At 36.3% G+C, this 20541-nt stretch overlaps 1 protein-coding gene across 1 annotated transcript in view; it reads left to right on the forward strand.

The window, feature by feature from the left end:
* The window catches only part of USH2A (usherin), a gene marked incomplete at both ends in the record, with an annotated part of 372871 nt that overhangs the window by 24338 nt on the left and 327992 nt on the right, over positions 1–20541 (forward strand). The window contains 6 exons of the mRNA XM_079550589.1: positions 5058–5193; positions 6194–6257; positions 9046–9340; positions 10337–10521; positions 13196–13417; positions 14668–14761. Coding sequence (XP_079406715.1) covers positions 5058–5193; positions 6194–6257; positions 9046–9340; positions 10337–10521; positions 13196–13417; positions 14668–14761 — 996 coding nt within the window. The remainder of the gene's footprint in view (positions 1–5057; positions 5194–6193; positions 6258–9045; positions 9341–10336; positions 10522–13195; positions 13418–14667; positions 14762–20541) is intronic.

Raw genomic sequence — 20541 nt, forward strand, 5'->3', positions numbered from 1 at the left:
TTGCATTATTAGACAATGGTGCGTTAAGGACTCTTTTTCACATCTCTACTTGCTAGTTTAATTAATAGAAATAATTTTGTACAACATGTAGACAGTATTAGGACTTTTTTAATGGGAAAATCATACAGATGCAAGAATGTAGTGTCTGCTGAAGGAGAATTCACTCCATTTATTTTACCTGAAATGATGCAATTTGATTCTACATAGGTGAGATTAAAATGGTCTCAGTTGCTTTTATATGTATATTACAGGCCATTTCAATGACAGGATGATTTGTGTAAGTAAAAAGTGTTTGATGCTTAATTAATCCAGATATTACGCACAGTTATTGTTATGTAATTAATGTGTATGTTATTACCTGACAGCCCAAACTGTATATACTGGCATCCTGGAATTCTCACAAACTGATTTGGACTGAAAAGTAATAATTATAGCTCAGAAAAGAAAAGGGGGGGATTCATATAACTGTTTCATTTACTTGAGACCCCAAATTTATTCTACCTTTATACTAATAAGGAAGGTGATGTTTCTTTTGCCAGGCATATTGAGTGGTTTTACTGAAATTCTACGTTCTATTTAAAAGAGGAAAAAAAGAAAAACAGCCACCATAATTTTTCAATCAATCTCTACAGTCTGTGCCTTTGGTAACTACCAGCTTCTGCATTCAAGGAACAGCAGCTTAAATTGATGAAAAGAAATCCATGAGAAGTTACTAAGTGTATAGAAACCATGTTAGGCTGAGAAAATCTTAGACCTGCCAGTGCTTTGAGAGCCAAAGAGTATTTGGAAGCGATGTCATTCGTCCTTACTTTTCTCCCATATGCTCCTCTTCCACTTTTTGCTGTTGTTAGTCACGTGGTCTTTGCTTGTACGACTGCTCTGGATTTGATTGTAGTGTTTTTTTTTTTTCTTTTTGCCATGAGGTTGCTGCAATATAGTGGAAGTTTCTGTAATTAGTTAATACATGAAAATACTCTTGGTTTTTTTCTTCCATTATTGCTCAGCCAGATCTAAAGTGGCAACACTTAAGCTAATTTTCATTATTTTGCTTCCATGAGTACATTTTCAGATGAGAAAATGATTGTAATGCCTTTGCTTTCCATATCTAGTTTCATAAACAGAAGATTGTCCTTCACTGATTTTTTTTTTTTTCATTTTGCACTGTGGTAACCCATCAGGGTAATTCTCCCTAGGTAGGCAGTGGTTGGATTAGACATAATTTGGAAATAAGTAGTTTGAATTGGCTCAAAGGGCAATTGACTTGTGAACAGGGACCTTCAAAGAGCTTCATTTCAGATGTATTAAATGAACTTGCTTTTGGCTTTGGCCCAGCACCTCTCATCTTGTAAGTTCTTCTGGATCATGACAACCGTGCTACTAGAGGAAAGATTGTGTATGTTTTACCATCTCAGTGCATCATCATATGGATTTTCCATTGCTTGAAATTGGTATTAAGCTCTGCACATGCAGAAGCTAATGTAGTTGCAGACTGAGTTTTTCTTAGTAACTAATCCTTGCCACCTTCCCATGAGGTGGTTTGTGAAGTGTTTGACAGATGGAGAAGCCAAGAGGGAGAGATGGTTTCAGAGCTGGGATTAGAGATTTGGAGTTCCAGACTTCTGGTATTGTGCTCTGCAGCAAACAAGAGGCAGTGCTTTCCTACCCGTCTCATCTCATTCTCTTAGGGCAAATTCCTATAGAACTTTATTTATGAAGACAATAGGGGAATAATCCCATTGTCTTAGTTAGATACTAGTAAAATTAGTCTTTTATTTCCGTGATATTGTATGCAATTCAATGCTGATGGTCAGAAGACATTAAATAACCACATCAAACAGCAGACTTGGTGCCAACCTTCATTCTTATTTTGCTTAGGCTAAACTGACACCAAACTTTGAGATATTCCTCTCCTCCCACAGTGGAGAGCCACTGGGATTTTTTTCTTTATCCCACACATGGCTTCCCTCCTACATTTTCCTCCCATGTCAGATATTCATACCCCCTTTAATAACCAGCAGGGGGATCATTACACTGAGCTACTGCCAAATGCATAATGACTGCTGCCTTTGCCTTACACAGTCACTGCACTACTGATATCCAATTCAGCATTGTAAAGTGCTTAGGGCTACCTTGGGGATGTGCTATATTAAACCCAACTATTCTAAATCCTATTTAATATAAAGAGATTGTTGATGGGGGAGGGGAGAGGGAGATTTAAAATTGTCGTTAATCACCTATTTTCAACAAGTAAAAATACCTGATCGTTTAGGGCCCAATTCTGTCACTCTTAAGCCATAAATAGTCCCGCTAATTTTAATAGGGGCTGTGTGAAGGCAAGCACTCTGCTTACTACAGGGGGATGCAGAATGGGGTCCTGCAGAGGCTGTAGCTGAGGTGGTAATCTTGTGGTGAACTGTTGGGAGTGAGTGAGCCCATTTCTGAATTCCATTTACGAATGTTTTACAGTGAAAACAGGAAATCAGACATGCTTCATATCTGGCTAAAAATAAAGATACTCTTAAACTTGTAAAAGACAACATTTTTATTTGAATGATATGACAGAGCTGCCACAGGAGTGTTACCTGCTATAAAGAAAGCTTAAGAATTATTACCTTTATTAGACCAGTGACACTGAGCTTTAGCCATACATTTCTAACTTCTGTCCCTCTACAGAGACAATTTTCTTTTCTTAAATAAACTGTCATGCTAGTGTTAATATATTGTTGGCTCCCTCATACTCTGAGAATACTGCTGATATAAAACATGTATATGTTAGATTGGTAATAGTATCTTTAGTGTAGCTGACTAGAACAAATGTGTTTCCCTCATGGCTGTGCTAATGTGATAAAGGAAAATTGGCTGTTCATCAGCTTTTGGCTGGGTAAAGACAGTAGAGATGGACCCACATTCTTTTTTATGCATTAATACCACTGAGAACTTTTCACTAGTTATATTTCATGTGCGGGCATGTTGTGCAAAGATGTTGTAAAACATGAGATAATGCTGCAAATAACAAAGTAGAAAAGCCTGTATCTTTTATGATGATAACAGTCAAACACCAAATGACAGTAACAGGCTGTAAAAAATGTGATGCAGAAAAAAAAATGCAATGCAACCACCATATACGCATATATGTAGGATCTTGCGAATAGGACATCAGATGTTTAGAGGGTTTGGAATTAAAATTAAATTTAAAAAAATGTTGCATTCAGGTCATTGATGTGTCAACATAAAGAATAATTTAAATGGAGAGAGATGTATTTTGAGTGGTTAAACTCACACGCAGTAACTTCTAGAACAAATCTCATCGCTTAGTAATTATGGTAATAGCCTTCAAATTTCCATCAGTGGAAGGACAATAAATTTTCCTGTCTAGATTTGGAAAATATGGACAGAATGTGGAAACAGCAATAAAGCTCAGCATGCATGTATATGTTTGAAAGTGAGGTTTAAGAGGAAAAAAAATAATCTGTACAATTTGATGTGAAACCTAAAGGAAAACAAAACAAGCAGGAAACCCTATCTCATTTCATATTTTCTTTCTTAAAATACTTATACGCTCATGTTGCCTGAGGCACTGATGATGATGATCTGATTTATAGATAATTGTCTGTTTATCTTGGTCTGAAATTTGAAATGCTTTATTGTTGGAATAGCCATTTTGAGTGCTTTTATTATGGTTTTAAAACTGGTACTCAGTTTTCAACTTCTCTTTTTGCCACAAGTTATTCTGTTTTTTTTTTTTTTTTAATACACTGTTTGTTCTCGTACATCTACTAGTTTTCTGGAAGCAATTATTCCAGGTTTATTTTTATTTGTTTAAAGTGGGTATCATGGCAGGCTGAAGCATTCCAGGTTTATTTGGCTGCTGTGGACATGATTGACTAGGCATGCATGTCAGCAAAATGGAACTGAAATTCTATGTCGGCAACAACAAAACAGTGCTTCGCAATTCAAAGGCTACCAAGCAGCTGTGTGAAATAAGCTTCATGCAAGCTAAATATGGTTAAAATCATGCAATTTCATTTTTGCAAAAAATTGCTTCCTGAAATGAGACTAAATTTAAGAGTTATTCAATAAAGTTCAAAAGTTTTGAATAAGTTGAAGTTAGCTTCAGTATTTCACATCATTAACAGATAGATAACTGTACTCATTGTGACTTATTTTCATCTTATCCCTATATTTTTGCGTTTAAATTATTCTGTAAAATGCCAGACTGAAAGGCACTTCCACATTAGTAAACTTTTCCCAATTTTATGTAACTTAAACATGGATTTTTAACGCAAAAAAAAAAAAAAGTATTTTGTAAAAGCTCAGCATCATTTGACTTTGTGGAGCTGGGAGAATGCCATAAACTATTTCTATGAACGTTTGCTCAAATTTAAAATGAACTGGCAGGGCAGGGAGTGCTTGCAGAAAACAGTACCCTGGAGTGCCAACTGAGCACTCGTTCTTAGCCAAGGGTTCCATTGATGTAACAGAATTGCCCACTGGGTGTAAAGCAGATGTAGCCAGTTTCTATACCATTCCCTTCAGCCCTTGTAATAAGAAACATGCTGGGGCCAGGGAGACATTTTGGAGGGGTGTTCAAGGCCTGGCTGAGATGTGCTGTGTTTGGTTATCCTGAGTGTGGTAGATGGTCCCTTGAGGCCTGGATGAGCTGATGTGTATGAGAAGAGCTCTGACAGCTATAGCATGTGCCTATGGCCTAAAGTGGTGAAGGAACTGTAACCAGTCTTGTACCTTGTGAAACAGACCCTTCTCTTTTTTTCTCTATCCCCCCTCCCTACCAGATCAGTGTACTGTAGATACTTCTTTAATTTAAGTACTGTAGGATTTTTATAGTCTGTGCATCTGAATAATGATCTTATTAACTGGATTGCTAATGAATGAAGAGAAGAGAGGTAGCTTCTGTCAGTAAGTGCCAAAAATAAAGGCATGATGCCAAGTAGGTCAAAGTAATGTTTATGATTAATCAGTGATACCTGCAACATGCAGTGAAATCAAAAGGATTCTGTAATGAAGCACACGCTTTCCAATTTTCATTGATTCCATAGGTGCATTACAGCAGAATTAGTTTCTTCTTGAATGGCTGGGAAGATGACAGCACACCTTTTGATTCAAGGATTCTTATGGGAACAGTTGCAGATACTAATGCTGATGGGACACTGAAAATTGGACAAAGCTTCACAGGTAAATATTTCTATTTTTGTAGAATGCTGTAGAATATTCCAAGTAAGATATTACTACATGTACATAAAGGCTTTTCTGCTTTGTCCAACATACAGATCCCTGGAGTAATGTTTCCTATTAGTTTACTATTGTGTTTTTTGAGAAAATAGATGAAACTATTCCAGAATAGGGTTATTCTAATTGCACGCCTGTTTAGAGACAGGAGCAGAGATAAAGATTTTTGACTCTTTGTGTTCCTCAGTTCTATCAGTACTTGTGTAAACTACTAGCAGAATGAGAAGAGTTCTCTAGAGTTCAGCCTCTGGAGGTGCCTGATACTGTTATTCATCAACATCTGGAATTTCATGTGTGCTGCAGCATGACTTTGTAGAACAGCTTCAGGATGTTTTCTTGGTCTCCTCAAATTCTTGGCTCTGCAAATGTAAAAGCACTGACTATTGCTTTTCAGGAATATGCAGAATTTGAAGCTAACTCCTAAATATATATATATGAATTCATAATTGTCACTTGGCTTTTTTGTGCTTTTGGGTAAGAAAGCCATTCTGTGTCCTGTTTCTTAATGCTTCTGTTTGTGATTTTGATTCTACAAAAATAGAATACAAAATAGCTATTAAATGTATTAAAGGATTATTTTAAACTTTTTTATCTTTATTGTATAAATTGATAGGTACAGTTGTACCTACTGTATTTCTTCTCTAATTAGAGGTGGCACATGGACTGGCTCATTACTTCTGTCTAATGAGCCGATCCTTGTGCCACCTCTCTAATCAGAAAAGAGATAGGTACAAAATGTTCTTATAAAGTTATTATAAATCATTCTTCTTTTATTAAAAAAAAAAAGTTACTGCCCTTTACAGTTTTGTCCAAATCCAAGATGGTTTCATTCAGGGGGGTAATTGTGCAAGAGATCTGTGTGCTGGATTAAGGGCGCTCTCAAGCAGTGAAAAGCTGCCTTATGCTCAACAGGATTTGATTATTTATTTATGCTACATTTTCTTAGGTTTAGAGCAGTTTATTGGAAGGATGCAAGACTTTCGATTTTATCCAGTGGCACTTACAAACAGGTAAAGAACATTTTTTTGTTAAAAATAATTAGGAGTGTGGTGATGAGAAAGAATAGATAACTTATTTCTCACAGTATTGTGCTTTGTCGATGTCTAAGTGATTGCTTATGATGCAGTTTAATGGGTGTCAACTCAAACAAGATTTTTGATCTTCAAAGTCTTGAGTTAAAATAAATTAAACAATATAGTATATTTTGCTTTTTAATTGTTGTTTAAGTATATGTAGGGAAACTCTAAATAAGGGCATGCTTTCCTTGCTGGTGTTGTTCCTGTTATAACCTGACTTAGCAGGTATTTTAGCAGAAAGTAGATCCAGTTTCTAGTTTCCAATGCTTATAAGCTATGTAGGTGTTATCAACTTGTCATAATTCTGACATAGTATGTGCTGGTAAGCTTAGGCATGTTAAATGAGACTTGCCAAGCCTCCCCAGAGCTTTCTGTAAGCTGTAGGCAATCTCTTCCGTAAATTTCTGCAGATGGGGTGCTGCTTCTATGGCCTCCTTCCTTCCAGAGAGTAAAGTTTGCTATTGTTCCCAGGTATGCAGCATTGTGAACAGTTGTCTCTACATGTTTAGCCCTTAAAGCAAGGCTTACTGATAAGCTAACCTTCCTGTCGTGGATTTCAGTGTGCATCCACAGTTGTTTGTCAAGCACAGTCTTTACTCCCACCTTCTCACAAATACGCATGGGGAAATGCCTTGGTCACAGGGGAAAGGAGAGGACCAATCTTGTTTAGACCAGTCCAAAAACAGTGAACCACTGATCCAAAGAAGAGGGACAGATATTTTAGCTGGTCAACATGCTGATTTTTGTCACTGCCAGCTTGGCTCCTGTGCTTAGTGATTCCTTTTGTCTAGCTTCAGCTTCCCCTTGGCATCAGACATCCATGTACTGTGTTCTCGACACTCACCCTCAAGTCTCTACCCCCAAGAGGGTATTGTCTTAATTCTTCATTTTTTTCTATATGAGATAGTCCTCATAAGCCACCAATGACTTTTCTACCTCAGCCCGTGTAGCCTTGAGCCAATTGATTTGACATCCTCCATCCCCTAGGCCAAATTACAGTTGCCACTGCAATTTCTGTTGCCCTCCAGCCTCCCTTCCTAGTGTGTTACAAAGAGATGTTACCTTTGCTATCCAGCTCTTGCTGGATTAATCTAGTCAATTCAAACTGGCCAGAAAAAGTCAGCTCTTATTTGTCTGTGTGGTGCTATTGGGTAGGCTAAGCACAGCAACACTTGTGACTGCAGACCTTAAGGCTACTTAATAATAATTAAGGAAATTAAGGGGAAATGGACATAAGATGCAGCATAGGAAGTTCTGCACGAATGTGTGCAAGAACCTCTTTATGGTGAGGTTGATGGAGCACTGGAACAGGCTGCCCAGGGAGGTGGTGGAGTCTCCTTCTCTGGAGATAGTCGAGTCTCGCCTGGATGCCTACTTGTGCGACCTGGTTTAGGGAATCTGCTTTGGCAGGGGGGTTGGTCTCGATCTCTAGAGGTCCCTTCCAACCCCTACAATTCTGTGATTCTGTGATAATCTTTCGATAAGATGTAGTTTCCTAGGAGCACTGATGTCTGCAGGACATGACAATGAACCGATCTCCTGTGAATTTAAAGTATTAATACAAATCTGAATTCCAAACTGTGAATATCATGTTGGTTGTATATTCTTTTGGAACAATGCTTGAACTACAATGCTCTGAACTACAGCTGAAGTCACTGAAAAGAATATAGCTTAAAAATTGAAAGATAAGGTATTTTACAAAGTCTAAAAACTAATGATTTGTAACTTTGTCAATGCAGTTTTATTCCCACAAATAAATCAGGTTAGAATGTTCACGTTGATAAACTGTGAATAAAAGTCTTTGTTGCATATGAATTATTTTAGGTCCGTGGCAATTGGAAAGGTCCTGTAACTGTGTTCTATAGGATATGCAGGGGCTGTTACTAATGAAATAGGGAGATGGGATAAGTAAATTTTTGAATTGAAAAAATTCATACTTTCTGGGTTCCCAAAATCCTTTTACACCAGACATGAATGAATAAAGGTTTATGTAATCTGCCCATGTCATTCACCTATTACTTTGCCTACTGTTTCCACCTGTCCATTCAGATTGGTAATGTCACTGAGAACTATAGTGATTCAACTGTTTTGACATAGGCTGTAGGAATCTAACAGGGTGATCTCAGAATGGGGCAGCCAAATCAGTGGATATGTTACACTTGGCTAAAAGGGAAAATATTTTTATCTACATTGCATAGGGTGCAGCATGATACTTCTCATGCTGCCTTTTTGAGGGGTTTCAGGACAAGCATTCAGCTCATCTGTGGTTATGTTCATAAAAAGCCAGTGCTCTGGGATGCTTAAGAACAGTCAAAATCAGTGACTGAAGTCAGACATTGTACCATAATTAAATATTGGTAGGGTTTTTCCCTTGCACCTATGGCTGAATTAATTCTACCTGAGAAGATGTCCTGAGAAGGAGTTTTTTTCCCTTGGCTCTGTTTATTTGTGGAGCTCCATATTATGAAGGTTGAACAATGAAAGCAACTCAAGCACTTTTTCATAGATACCTTCTGAAGATGCCTGCTGCTTGCTATTGATTAAGTAGGGACCCTAGGTGGCCTGATTCCTGGCTGATTGCCCCATTTATATGAGATGAAAAGAAGCTTTAGGGCTTCTAGAGTAATCTAAGTTGAATTTTATTTAATCTATGAGCCTAGAGGCACAAAGTGACACTTGTCATTTTTTATCATGTCTGTAATTACTTTATGTGCTGTGACAGAGACATTTTGGAAGTATTCTCTGGAAAATTTCCTCATCTGCATACCCAGTCAGAGTGCCGCTGCCCTGGAAGTCATCCCCGGGTACACCCTTTGATACAGAGGTACTGCATCCCTAATGGTGCAGATGATACCACTAATGACAGAGTGCTGAGACTGGATGCAGAAGCCCATCCTCTGCATTACATCAATGATGATGACATTGGAACTACCTGGATTTCCTCTGTGCTTGCTAATGGTACAGGTCTGGATGATGGTGTTTCTATCACAATAGATTTACAAAATGGACAGTATCAGGTAATAAGAGGATCACATTTGCTATTTGTTACTCCAGTCTAGGAAGAGATTTCATATTCACTTTGTTTCAAATTTTGGCAAACTCAAACTTTATGCTTAAAGATGTGTTCCTCAAGATGCCAGAAAGAAAAATTCTATTATCAGCAGGAAACAGTGCCCTATAATTCTTGCTATGGAGTTTTTCTTTTTATGTACCTTAACTGTTTCTTTAAGCAGAAATCTGGACAGTGTGAATATCCTGTTTGAAGTCATCAATACTTAAAAATGGTTGCTGTCTTCTAACTTTATTTTTTTTGTAAATTTCAGTTTGATTTTTGTAAATTTCTACTTCAATTTTCTCTTAAAATGGGAGATGAAATTTTTGTGCTTTTAGATATAAAACTGACAGCAGTCAAATGAAGTTTTAAGTCTGTAGCACACTGGCATGCCATAAAAGATCTGTTATGTTGCCTAAGTTTTTTTTTTTCTTTGTTATAAATGCAGAAAAGGTAAAGAATGTGATGGCAGGCTTTGGCCACGTAAATAAGTAGTAGTCTGTTATTTAAAAGTCAGTTCAGGTCTGTGAAGCTTTAAAACTGATTTGGCACATAGAAATCTCAACATTACATGCTGAGGGAAATCCTTGTTGGCACAATACAGGTATCAGGCTGGATACCAAAGTGACAACAGATTCCTTAAATGCCATTTATTTTTGTCAAAATTAATATCAGAGTAATAAATTATGGATGGCTTTGTATTTCAATTTCAAATGGCCTTCTAGAAAAGAGTTTGAGTTTTGATGCAGCAGTTCGGTTGTTCTCTAATGTCTGAGCAAAAAGCTTGCTTAACAAAAACTGTTTTCAAATTCAAGACGATGTATGGACTGAAATGTTAGTTTTGTATTCTGTAGTTGTTAAAATAGACTTTTGTCATATTGAAATAAAGTAGTGTTGAATTTCTAATTAATCTATAATACAGTCATTAATATCAATTCATACCTTTGCTCTCTTCTTGTAGGTATTCTATATTATACTACAGTTCTTTAGCCCACACCCTGAAGCAATAAGAATTGAAAGAAAAAAAAGAGATGATCTTAAGTGGGAAGACTGGCAGTATTTTGCTAAAAATTGCAGTATTTTTGGAATGGATAACAATGGATCTCTAGAAAAACCAGACTCTGTCAACTGTCTCCAGCTTCCTAGGTATGAGTGGATATTATCTTCATGTTACAGATGCTCTGAACAGGTAGCATCCTGACACAATTCATTTCCATGTCCTATTGAGATAGAATCTTTTAATTTGGTATACTCATTTATTATAGGCTGCTAGGTATATAAAAGATCCAAAATCTGACCTTTCGATTGAAGATCACCAAAAGGTCATCTGTCATTTTTATCAGATTTCAGACATTGAGGAATGTGACACAACTGACTGTCTTATTTTTGAGCTAGACTTCTGAAATTGTGTGTTGTGTGGGACTGTTATTGTCAGTAGAATTAGGGAACAGTGAGATAAAGTGGAGAAAGACACAGTTATAATGGATTGGTTGTACCTGTGCAGGGAGTATGAATGTATTCCTTCTGATCAATTATTCTGTGATCTCTAAGGCTGCAACTTATTCTGGAGCTTAGAAAAGAGGACAAAAACTTAAGAACAAAATGCAGTCACTTGACCTTACTACTAATCATGCAAAACATGTGAGAAATAGGTTCAAAATTGTAACTTTAAGCTTTTCAATTTTTCTAAGCAAGAACAAGACTAAAATCTCATGAGTGAGCCAAGAAAGGTCATTACTTCAGAAACAAGATGCAAATCTTTTTACTAGACTGTTAGCATTTGTAACTTCAAACATTTTAACTTGTTATGTATTGTAAGTTATATGATATTTATATAAATATATTTTTATACACCTGTGCACTTATATACACAGATAAATCTTTGCCACTATAGGTATTCAAATTCACTGTTTCTTGCCTAATTTCAGATGGCAGACAGTATTTGGCTAATTAATTACTTGGCTGGAAAACACTCAGAAAATACAGTACCAGGTGCTGTAGGCATTGTTTTTTTTTCCTTTTTTTCTGTTTCACTTCTAGTGCCTTCCTGAGGCTGTTCAAGTGACTACATCTTTGTTCTCCAGGAGTTTAGAAGTCTGTAGAAAATATAGAAATCTTTGTTTAAAAGTTAAGGAATGTACTCTGTAAATACTCTGGTGAGGATTCTGTGTACTGAAAGAAGGCCTCATGTTGGAGTAATGTTCTATGTCTGTTTTCCACCCCACCACATGCTTTTAAGTGCCTAGACGTGACCGAGCTGTTGGTGGAAGTTTTAGATGAGTGTTTGTACCTTTGTGGACAGAACTTCTTATGATGGCCTGGAGGACAAGTGACCTTGGCTTTGAGATCCTTACTGTAGCTCAAAACTTCATAGTTGGGTGATCATGAGCTAGTGCCTAATGGACTTTTTAGTTTCCTTGAGGAAATGAAAGCTAAGGCTGTTTATTTCCTCCATCTTGTACCACCTCTGTAAGTCAGGAATCAGTCATTGTCCTTTATCCAATTATCAGAGGCTTTTGTATGTTTGCTTATTCTGAATGTAGGCTCATTCATATTTTAATTTATCTTGCTTTACTGTTTTTCTGAGAAGCTGCATGTAGAAACTCTAAGATCTTGATAATTTGTGTAGGTGATGCTGGCCTTACAGTTCTGCTGTTCCTTCTGGTACTTCCATACCAAGACCGTTGTTCATCAACTATTTGTACAAGCCTTAACATTTCCATTACAGCTATCTGTGTCAAGGAAGAAAAGCGTAGCATTTAATTTTCCATGGAGGGATTGAGAGGAAGTGTTTCCCCGAAAGGGGCACACAAATATATTCCACTGAGATTTTTTTTGTTAAGCATTGAGCTGGATAGGGATACAAATTCAGAAACTATTCATAAAGACAGAGTAAGGCTCCGCAGACCCAGCCTAACTACAATTCTTACCCTTAAAAGGATCAGAGGTATTCTGAGGTGAAGAAAATTAGTTTTGAATATTGTATGTCAGTACCAAGTGATATCTGTGGATGCCAATTTTTAATGTGTAGGTATGCAAAGAAGCAGACATTCTTGGATGCAAGTTCTGCTTGTTAAGCTCTGCCTAAACACACCAATGTGAGATATAATTCATACCAAAATGTAAGCATGAGATCTGTGTTCTTGTTTCCTCAACATTTGCTTGACTTCTGCGGAATGTCTTTCCTCTTGGGCTTAATCATATGGTTTTATTCTGAACCTTCACTGTAGTCCACTAAGCTCTCATCCACTGTCCTCACTGGAAGGTATAATGTATTATATTTATAACTCTGCTCACTCATAGTAATGAGATAATATATTCCAGTGACTCTGAAATTCAAAGCATAACTATCTGTAGTTTTTCTTAACGTATTTAGCAGATAAATAACGTAGGCATGTTAATTGTATTAGTCATCAGGAGAAATTCTGTCATTCAAGCATAGTTCATATTTCTTAGAGACACTATTAAACTCTTAAAAAATTTAGTGCAGATGCCACTGTATCAGTGTTATACTTCATTCATATTTTGAAGTTGTCTTTTAGATGATTCATTTTAATAGGGAACTTAGGGTCCAGAGAAGAGTGTGGCAGTCAGGGCAAAATAGACATTTAAAAGTATGTTTTCTTTATCTTCCTTGAATTTTGATAACTAGGAATTCTGTGGCATAAGAACTTTACTCAGAATCCATTTAAAGAGGGGAAAAAAAAAAAGTACCATAATATGGAGACCTTCTCTGAGGGGAAAAAAGATAGAGGGATGGAATCTGTAATATATGTGTCATTTTGGTTTTCATTTGTCTTTTTTTCCTTTATTTAAACAGCTTTACTCCGTATTCTCATGGTAATTTAACTTTTAGTGTTCTTACTCCGGAACCAAATCACCGACCTGGTTACAATGATTTTTACAATACTCCATCTCTCCAAGAATTTGTGAAAGCTACACGAGTGAGGATTCATATGCGTGGCCAATATCATACTAATGAGTCTTGGGTAAATTTTAGGCATAGATACTATGGAATTAATGAAGTTACAGTCAGTGGAAGGTAGGTGTTACTGAAACTCTCCCTATCACTGCCTCCAACTGCTAAAGCTTTGCAAAATATGTAATTACTTGCCTAAAATTTCTTGAGGTTGTTCTCCTTTTACATTTATGAATAAGAAGGCAACTTGGTCTGAAAGAGTACATCAAGTTTGATATGATTGGTGTGCTGTTTTATAAAGCATCTGCTCACGTGTTATTTTAAAATTAATACTATAGAAATCTATCAAAAGCAATCCTTTCCTTGGAATTACCTGTGCCTCTAGGCGAAGGTTGACTGAAACCATGGCTTGTGCTTCACTTCAGTAGCTCTTCCAAGTTTCATTATAGACATGACAATTTCAACAGTTGTAATACACAGTTCATTCTTTGTTTTAGCTTCCACTGTCCATTAAAAGTGGACAGCTGTGAGCGTGTTACATTATCTGTGACTGACAACTTTATTGTATATGATGTGTTCTGTCTTGTGAAAGGACTAATTATGCCCTGTAAATAACATGCAAATTTGGCAATGAAATATTTCCATGAAATACCTGGTGCCGATTTCTGTTAATAAGTATTTTTGAAATTCTTTTGAAAGAAAGCACCCTTTCAAAGTCCTTAAACTTTCCTACACAGCTAATGTTTTCATTATTGATTTGTTTTAATAATTCTTTTGTTAAAACAGCTACAATCTTCTTGATATAGTAAAATTATTTCATGAGTTATTTCAAGAGTGGTTTCTAAAGCAATACTATTCCTCCAGAAGATCTGCCATTCAGATAGTGACTGTTACTTTCTGTGAAATAGTACTTTATAAAGGTTTTATTTTAATAAAAATTGAACATTTTAACTGAGGTCAAGTGATCTACATTATTGTGCTAGTTATGGTTAAGATTCCATAAAGTATAGCCATATTGAAAGGGTTAACATTGGTGGAAAAATTAACCTTTTATAAATGCATATTATATATTGAAATACAGTTTTCATTACCTATTATGTAAGGTAAAAGTAGCTGTGATACATGATGGCTTTAATTTTCTTGGAAAGCAGTTTTTGACACTCACAAATGTGTTCAATGAAGTCATTTTTGTAAGTTACTGTAATTAAGAACATTCTCTTGAGTTTATTGTGAACAAATAATAAATGAGCCAGACTTTTTCATAAAACAAAGTTATCTTCATGATCATGTTATATATCATATCATATATATATCAGAGGTGTTCTAGGTGTTCCATGTGTTCAGTTATTCTTTGTTGCTATTTGTTCTTTCAGGTGTAATTGCCATGGCCATGCTGATAATTGTGACACAGCGATGGAACCATACAAGTGTCTGTGCATCAAGGAAAGCTATACAGAAGGAAATAATGTTAGTCTTTTCTTTGTGTTCTACTTCACCTATGTACTGTTGAATATAGTATTTTAGATCTAGAAATGTGAACATACTTATGTAAATTACTGTTTCCCAAATTTTCTTAGGAAAAGTTGCTATAGGAGGTTTTGAATTTGGAAAACACATGCACAAAAAAAGCCAAATAATGATTTTGGTTTTAATGCATTTGTCCTGGTTTCAGCTGACGCATACAGAAGTTTTGGTTGTTGCTGAGTGATGGGAGTTTTACTGGGAGTCTTATTCAATATTTTGACTCAAATCATGGATCCAGGCAGTCTTGTTTTAAAACATTGCAAATTGAGTTTTGAATTTGTGTATTTGTTTAAAGACAGCCTGGAAATGTTGATTGTCATCCATATATTTTGCAGTCATATATAATATTTGGCTATCCTTAAAATACTTCTTTATACTGTGCTTTATACCTAAATGCTGCCTTTTCAGTCAGCAGCTGGTAAGGTTAAATCTCCTGTTGGAACTAGAATTCTCAGGACATTAAATAACAAAAACAAGTTGATACAGTCTAGACAACACATTCTTACTCCTGCTTTGCTTTGCTCTTAATAACAGTATTTCTCAATAATAAGGGTTTTTGTGAAATACAGTGTGTAGCTGAAACTTATCAAGTTGCAAAACTTTAATTTCTCAACTAACTTTACAGATCTTGGTCAGGGAGAACCAGAATAAGTATCTTCAGTATGAGACTTTTACAGAAAAAAATAAATGAAGAAGCTGAACATTTTTTCTTGTGAGATGAGAGACAAGCTCCATGAGGTTTTATTTTCTCCTCTTTCCTAGTTTGGCCTCTCAAAATCTGCAAATGATTTTTTTTTTTTTTTAATCCTCTCCTTTCCTCCTTGTAGTTCCAAATTTCATGCCCATATTTATTTTTTCAAAGCACATTGTTTGCTTAAAGACAGAAATCTCCCATGGTGTGTCAAATATCATAACACGGTGCTGTAAATAACTAAAAGATGATTTTAATAAATTATGCAGGTTTTTATTACCTGGTATTGCTTTGCTGTGCAATAGCTATCCAGATGTATATGCCAGATGAATTCAAGATGGCAATTTTAGCTGTATTAAGTGTAAATGTGACAAGGACATTACTCTACCATATGTTAAGAGCTTGTCAAAGGATCTTAAATTTCTGGTCCAAGATGCCCTAAAAAATAATCTTCTCAGTTCTGATGACTCACTTCTAGCAAAGTTTGAAAATGAAAGGACACTACTCACAGTGCTGTTTCTTCTCAAATATTTGCTGTGCCTCTTCCCTCCCCACACCAACCCTCCACATGAAGAAAAGTTTGCATTTGGAAAACTCCTTCAGTTTAGCACAAGTGCTTACTCGAGATTCAAAATTAAAAATAAAAATAAAAATAAATGGTCTGAGAAACACAGGTATATCTATGAAACAGCTTTACCAATTATCATTGATAGTCAAAAACTATAATGGATTTTGATTGTCCTCGACATGTCTGCCTTACAAAGATCAGAACTTATAAGCTGTTTGGAATTCATCTGAACTCTAAAAAGTTCAATGTAGTAATATATTCACAAATACAAATTCTATTTTATTGCTAATTCTACTTTATCTTTAGTAGAAACTGACATCATAATAGAATCGTAGAATCACAAGGTTGGAAGGGACCAACAAGATCATCTAGTCCAGCCATCCTTCCATCACCATTACTACCACAAGCTTCTAAACCATATTTTGTAGCTCCTCATCCAGATGCCTCTTGAACACTGCCAGGGATGGCAACTCCACCACCTCCCTGGGCAGGCCAATCCAGTGCCTGCCCACTCCCTGAGAGAAAAAACATTTTCCTTATGTCTAATCTGAATCTCCTCTGGTGCAATTTAATGGCTGTTTCAAGTCCTGTTTGTTTCCTGGAAGAAGAGGCCAAACCCCTCCTGATCACAGCTTCCATTTGGGAAGTTGTAGAGTGGAATGAGATTTCCCCCCTGAGCTGCCTCTTTTCCAGATTAAATTTTCCAGATTAAATAATCCCAGCTTCCTCAGTTGCTTCCCCTATGGCTTGCCTTACAGCACTCAGGATCAGCCTGGTCTTGTACATTTAAGATTTCCATCTTGAAGAGCATCCAGGCTTCCTGGCTCCCTTTACCCTTCAGGTGCAACTCCTAAGGGACCCCAGCAGCAAGCATCAGAGTTCACTCTCTGGAAGTTGAAGATAGCAGTTTTGCTAATCACCTTTCTGGAATCACCAAGAATAGAGAAATCTACAGTTTCCTGGTCACTCTGACCAAGGCAGTCCCCAGCCTTCACATCTCTCAGCAGTCCTTCTCTGTTAGTGAAGAGCAGGTCTAGCAGGGCATCACCCTGGTAGGCTCTGGTATTTGATAGAGATGACGGAGCAAGTTACTGCATTCTTCTAACTTAGTTCTTACAAGCTACAGACATATATTTTTTAAAAAAAGAAAAAAAAAAAGCAGAGCTAAAGCAATTCTTTTAATTCTTCAACTAGATAAGGACTTCTGTTATGATCTTTCTTCTGCTGTAACAGCTACACAGAATTGCAATAGAGCCCCAGGTACTTCCTTTCCTTTCTTGTAGGTATTCTCTTTCCACACACCTACAGCCACCCCTCGTTGTATGTGTTTTTCAGGTCTCAAGAGCTCCTCATCTATTTTGCATTTAATCTAGCGACAGAAACTTTATGTGTATTTTCTGGATTGTGTATCATGCTTTTACTTTTGTTAAGTTAGATGTCAAAATCTTCTAAGAAAACTAAATGTTACATAATGTACTTTAACATTATTAATAAAAACCAAGCAATTGTTTTAGCTGGCATTCCTCTTGAGAGGTCAGCTGCTCTGTTGCACAAACTGGTGTCACCAGTCTGAGGAGAATCTTCTTAAGGGCAAAGCATTCAGCTTCATTTAGTTTGTTTTGTAAATGCCTTGTGACTATTTTGGGAATTAGCTTGGCCTCATAGGAATCGAAACTGAAGCACAGCGTCTTCATCTCTGTAACATTTATACACAATTTATAGACAGGAATATACAAACAAAAATTTTGTGCTGTTACATGAAAACACAACCCATGGAAAGAGCAAGACAATTGAAAAACGTCAGCCTTTCTTTACAACCTGAGACCCTTCTTTAAATTGATGTAGAACTTCACACAGAAAGGTAATGGCAAATTGTATGGAAGTAGTTATGGAAATGACAATAATAGAAAATAGAATTTTAAAGAAATAAAACAACTCTGAATGTTTGAGAGGATATGAATGGAGGTGAGGGTGTGACTGGGCGCAGTAAAAGCTTCAGGTCTTCAGCGTTTTTAATATTAATGATATTAAACATCTACTGTCTGAAAACCAGGTATGACATGTTGGTTTATCAAAAATGAGATAACGAAGCCCTTTTAAGTTGTTACAATATGTTGTTGTGTAAGAAGCAATCTAAATCTTAGTTAAAAGTCAGTATGTTTAATCATATCAGGTGTTGGATTTAATGATTCATGTTACCTGAGCAGCTCTAAATATGAAGTATAATAACTAGTCACTCAGAGACCACTTGCAGAAGCAAGCAAGTAAAACATATCCTTTTTGGTAAGCTATGTCATAATTTGTTTATAGAGATAGGTATGATAGGCAACTGGTTTTATTAAAGTAAAATAAAATAAATAAAACAAGCTGATGATTGACTAGTGTTTTAGAAACAAAGCAGAAAGGCTTAGTCTTAGATGCCTGAAAACTTTGAATAACTTTTGACGTGTCAGTGCAAGTTATGGGTTTGTCCATGAATCCATCCTTGGAAAACTGTTGTAATTTCACAGTTCAAAGACCCAGGCTTCTAAAACAAATTGTGTATGAGTGTCACTGAGATAGTGAAAGAAGTTGTTTCTGTCTCAGATACCTTGTGATTTGTTGCACCTGTGCTGATATGTTGAAGGAGCTGTGAAGTAGTTGTTACTCCATATATATTTTCATTTGAGGTTTTTAAGTTTTACTTAATAAGAGATACGAGGTCATAGGCAGATAGTAACTAGCATTATGACTGTCATTGCTGTCACTTCTGTGTTTCAGAAGCTGGAAAGGGCTGTTCCAGTCTGAACATATTTTCTAGGGGCTTGTCTACTGTGGGGGATATGTATTTCATTTAATATAAAAGAAAACTGAGAAACAACTGGGCTGGTGCTCTAGTGTTGCTGAGAGTAGCTGTAAATCATTCTGCTGTGTGTGTTTATTGAATTTATAGGGGGTTTTTGACCATTTTCTTTATGAATGCTGAAGTGATTAGCCATCATCTTTTTCCTGTTACTATTTAAAAAGTCCAATGTAACAGCTTCCTAAAAGATAAATTAACCCTAGAATATCTAGTAAGAGTGGCTATATCACTCTGAAAATGAAATTTGCGATTGAATATCCTGAGCAAGTCAGAGCTTTAGTAAACCAGAATGCATGCGAAACTCATCAGATGTGAAGCATGTCTTCTCTCTCTCTTTATAATTTTTTAATTTATTATTTACTGAAGTCCTAAAGAGTTGGAGTCCAGAAAAGAGTTACAAGGAATTGATGCTTGATTTCAAAATAACTTTGAATTTAACTCTGGAAGATCTGTGAATTAACTTGGTGAGCATCCTGATTGTTAGAATTACTGTGTCTGTATGTGTTTTGATTTTGTAGGCTTTGGTGTGGCTTCATTCAACTTCATCATAATACCTATAGGTGAAAGAGGAGTTGAGTAGAAATACATCTTATGCTGCTTGACAATGTCTATACCAGTGTCTGAGATCTCAGTTGTGTCACATTTTTGGAATCTGGCATTCTAAACGATACCACTTATGTTCTTTGTCAGTCAAGTTCTTTGCTGGTCACTTGACCACTGCAAAACAGCTGTTGTAATCTGATAAAAGGTGCTATTTGGCATCTGGGACCTCTTTGGCTGACAAGAATCACTGATATATTTTAAATGCTCTTTAAAGAACTGCACTTAAAAGGATGCAAAATATTTTTAGAAATTAAGGTACACATAGTCTTGTGACATAATACTGTAAGATTTCATTTCTGTTCTGTCTTTCTTAATCACTTGGAGTCATTTTAAGAATTCTAGCTTTTTTTCCTAATCAGACCTGGATTTTTGAGTTTAGAAGCAGTTTGATCTTCTTTGGGGAGTTTGCAAGAGAAAGGTGTATAGTTCAAAGTGCTGGCTAACAGGCAGTCTTTACAAGTAGTCAAATGCTGTAGTGAGAGTGCTGTGGGTAAGCTAAGAGGAAATTTAGACAGCTGTCTTCAGAACAATATTAAGATACAGTGAAATAGATAATGCCTAACATACTTCTATACTCTTATTTGGTTAAAGAAATAAAGTGGAGTGTAAGAAGGAAAACAATATGTGATTAACTACCATACTATACTGAAATCTTATAGGACAGCTTAAACATATATAGTTAGGTTATGCACGCAATGGATTTTTTCAATAATGCAGTCTTCCAAAAGAGAGAAAGTGGCATTCTAGACTTAGATTAATAGAATCATTAAGGTTGGGAAAGATCTCTAAGATCATCTGGCCCAACTGTCCACCTACTACCACTATTACCCACTAAACCATATCCCTCAGTATTACATCTACCCTTTCCTTAAACACCTTTGGGGGTTGGTGACTCCACAGTCTTCTTGGGCAGCCTCTTTCAATGACTAACTACTCCTTATGAGAAGTTTTTCCTAATATCCAGCCTGGCACAACTTGACATTGTTCCCACTTGTCCTATCACTGTTACCTGGAGAAGA

This window comes from Tetrao urogallus, assembly GCF_951394365.1.
Source record: "Tetrao urogallus genome assembly, chromosome: 2".
NCBI lineage: Eukaryota > Metazoa > Chordata > Aves > Galliformes > Phasianidae > Tetrao > Tetrao urogallus.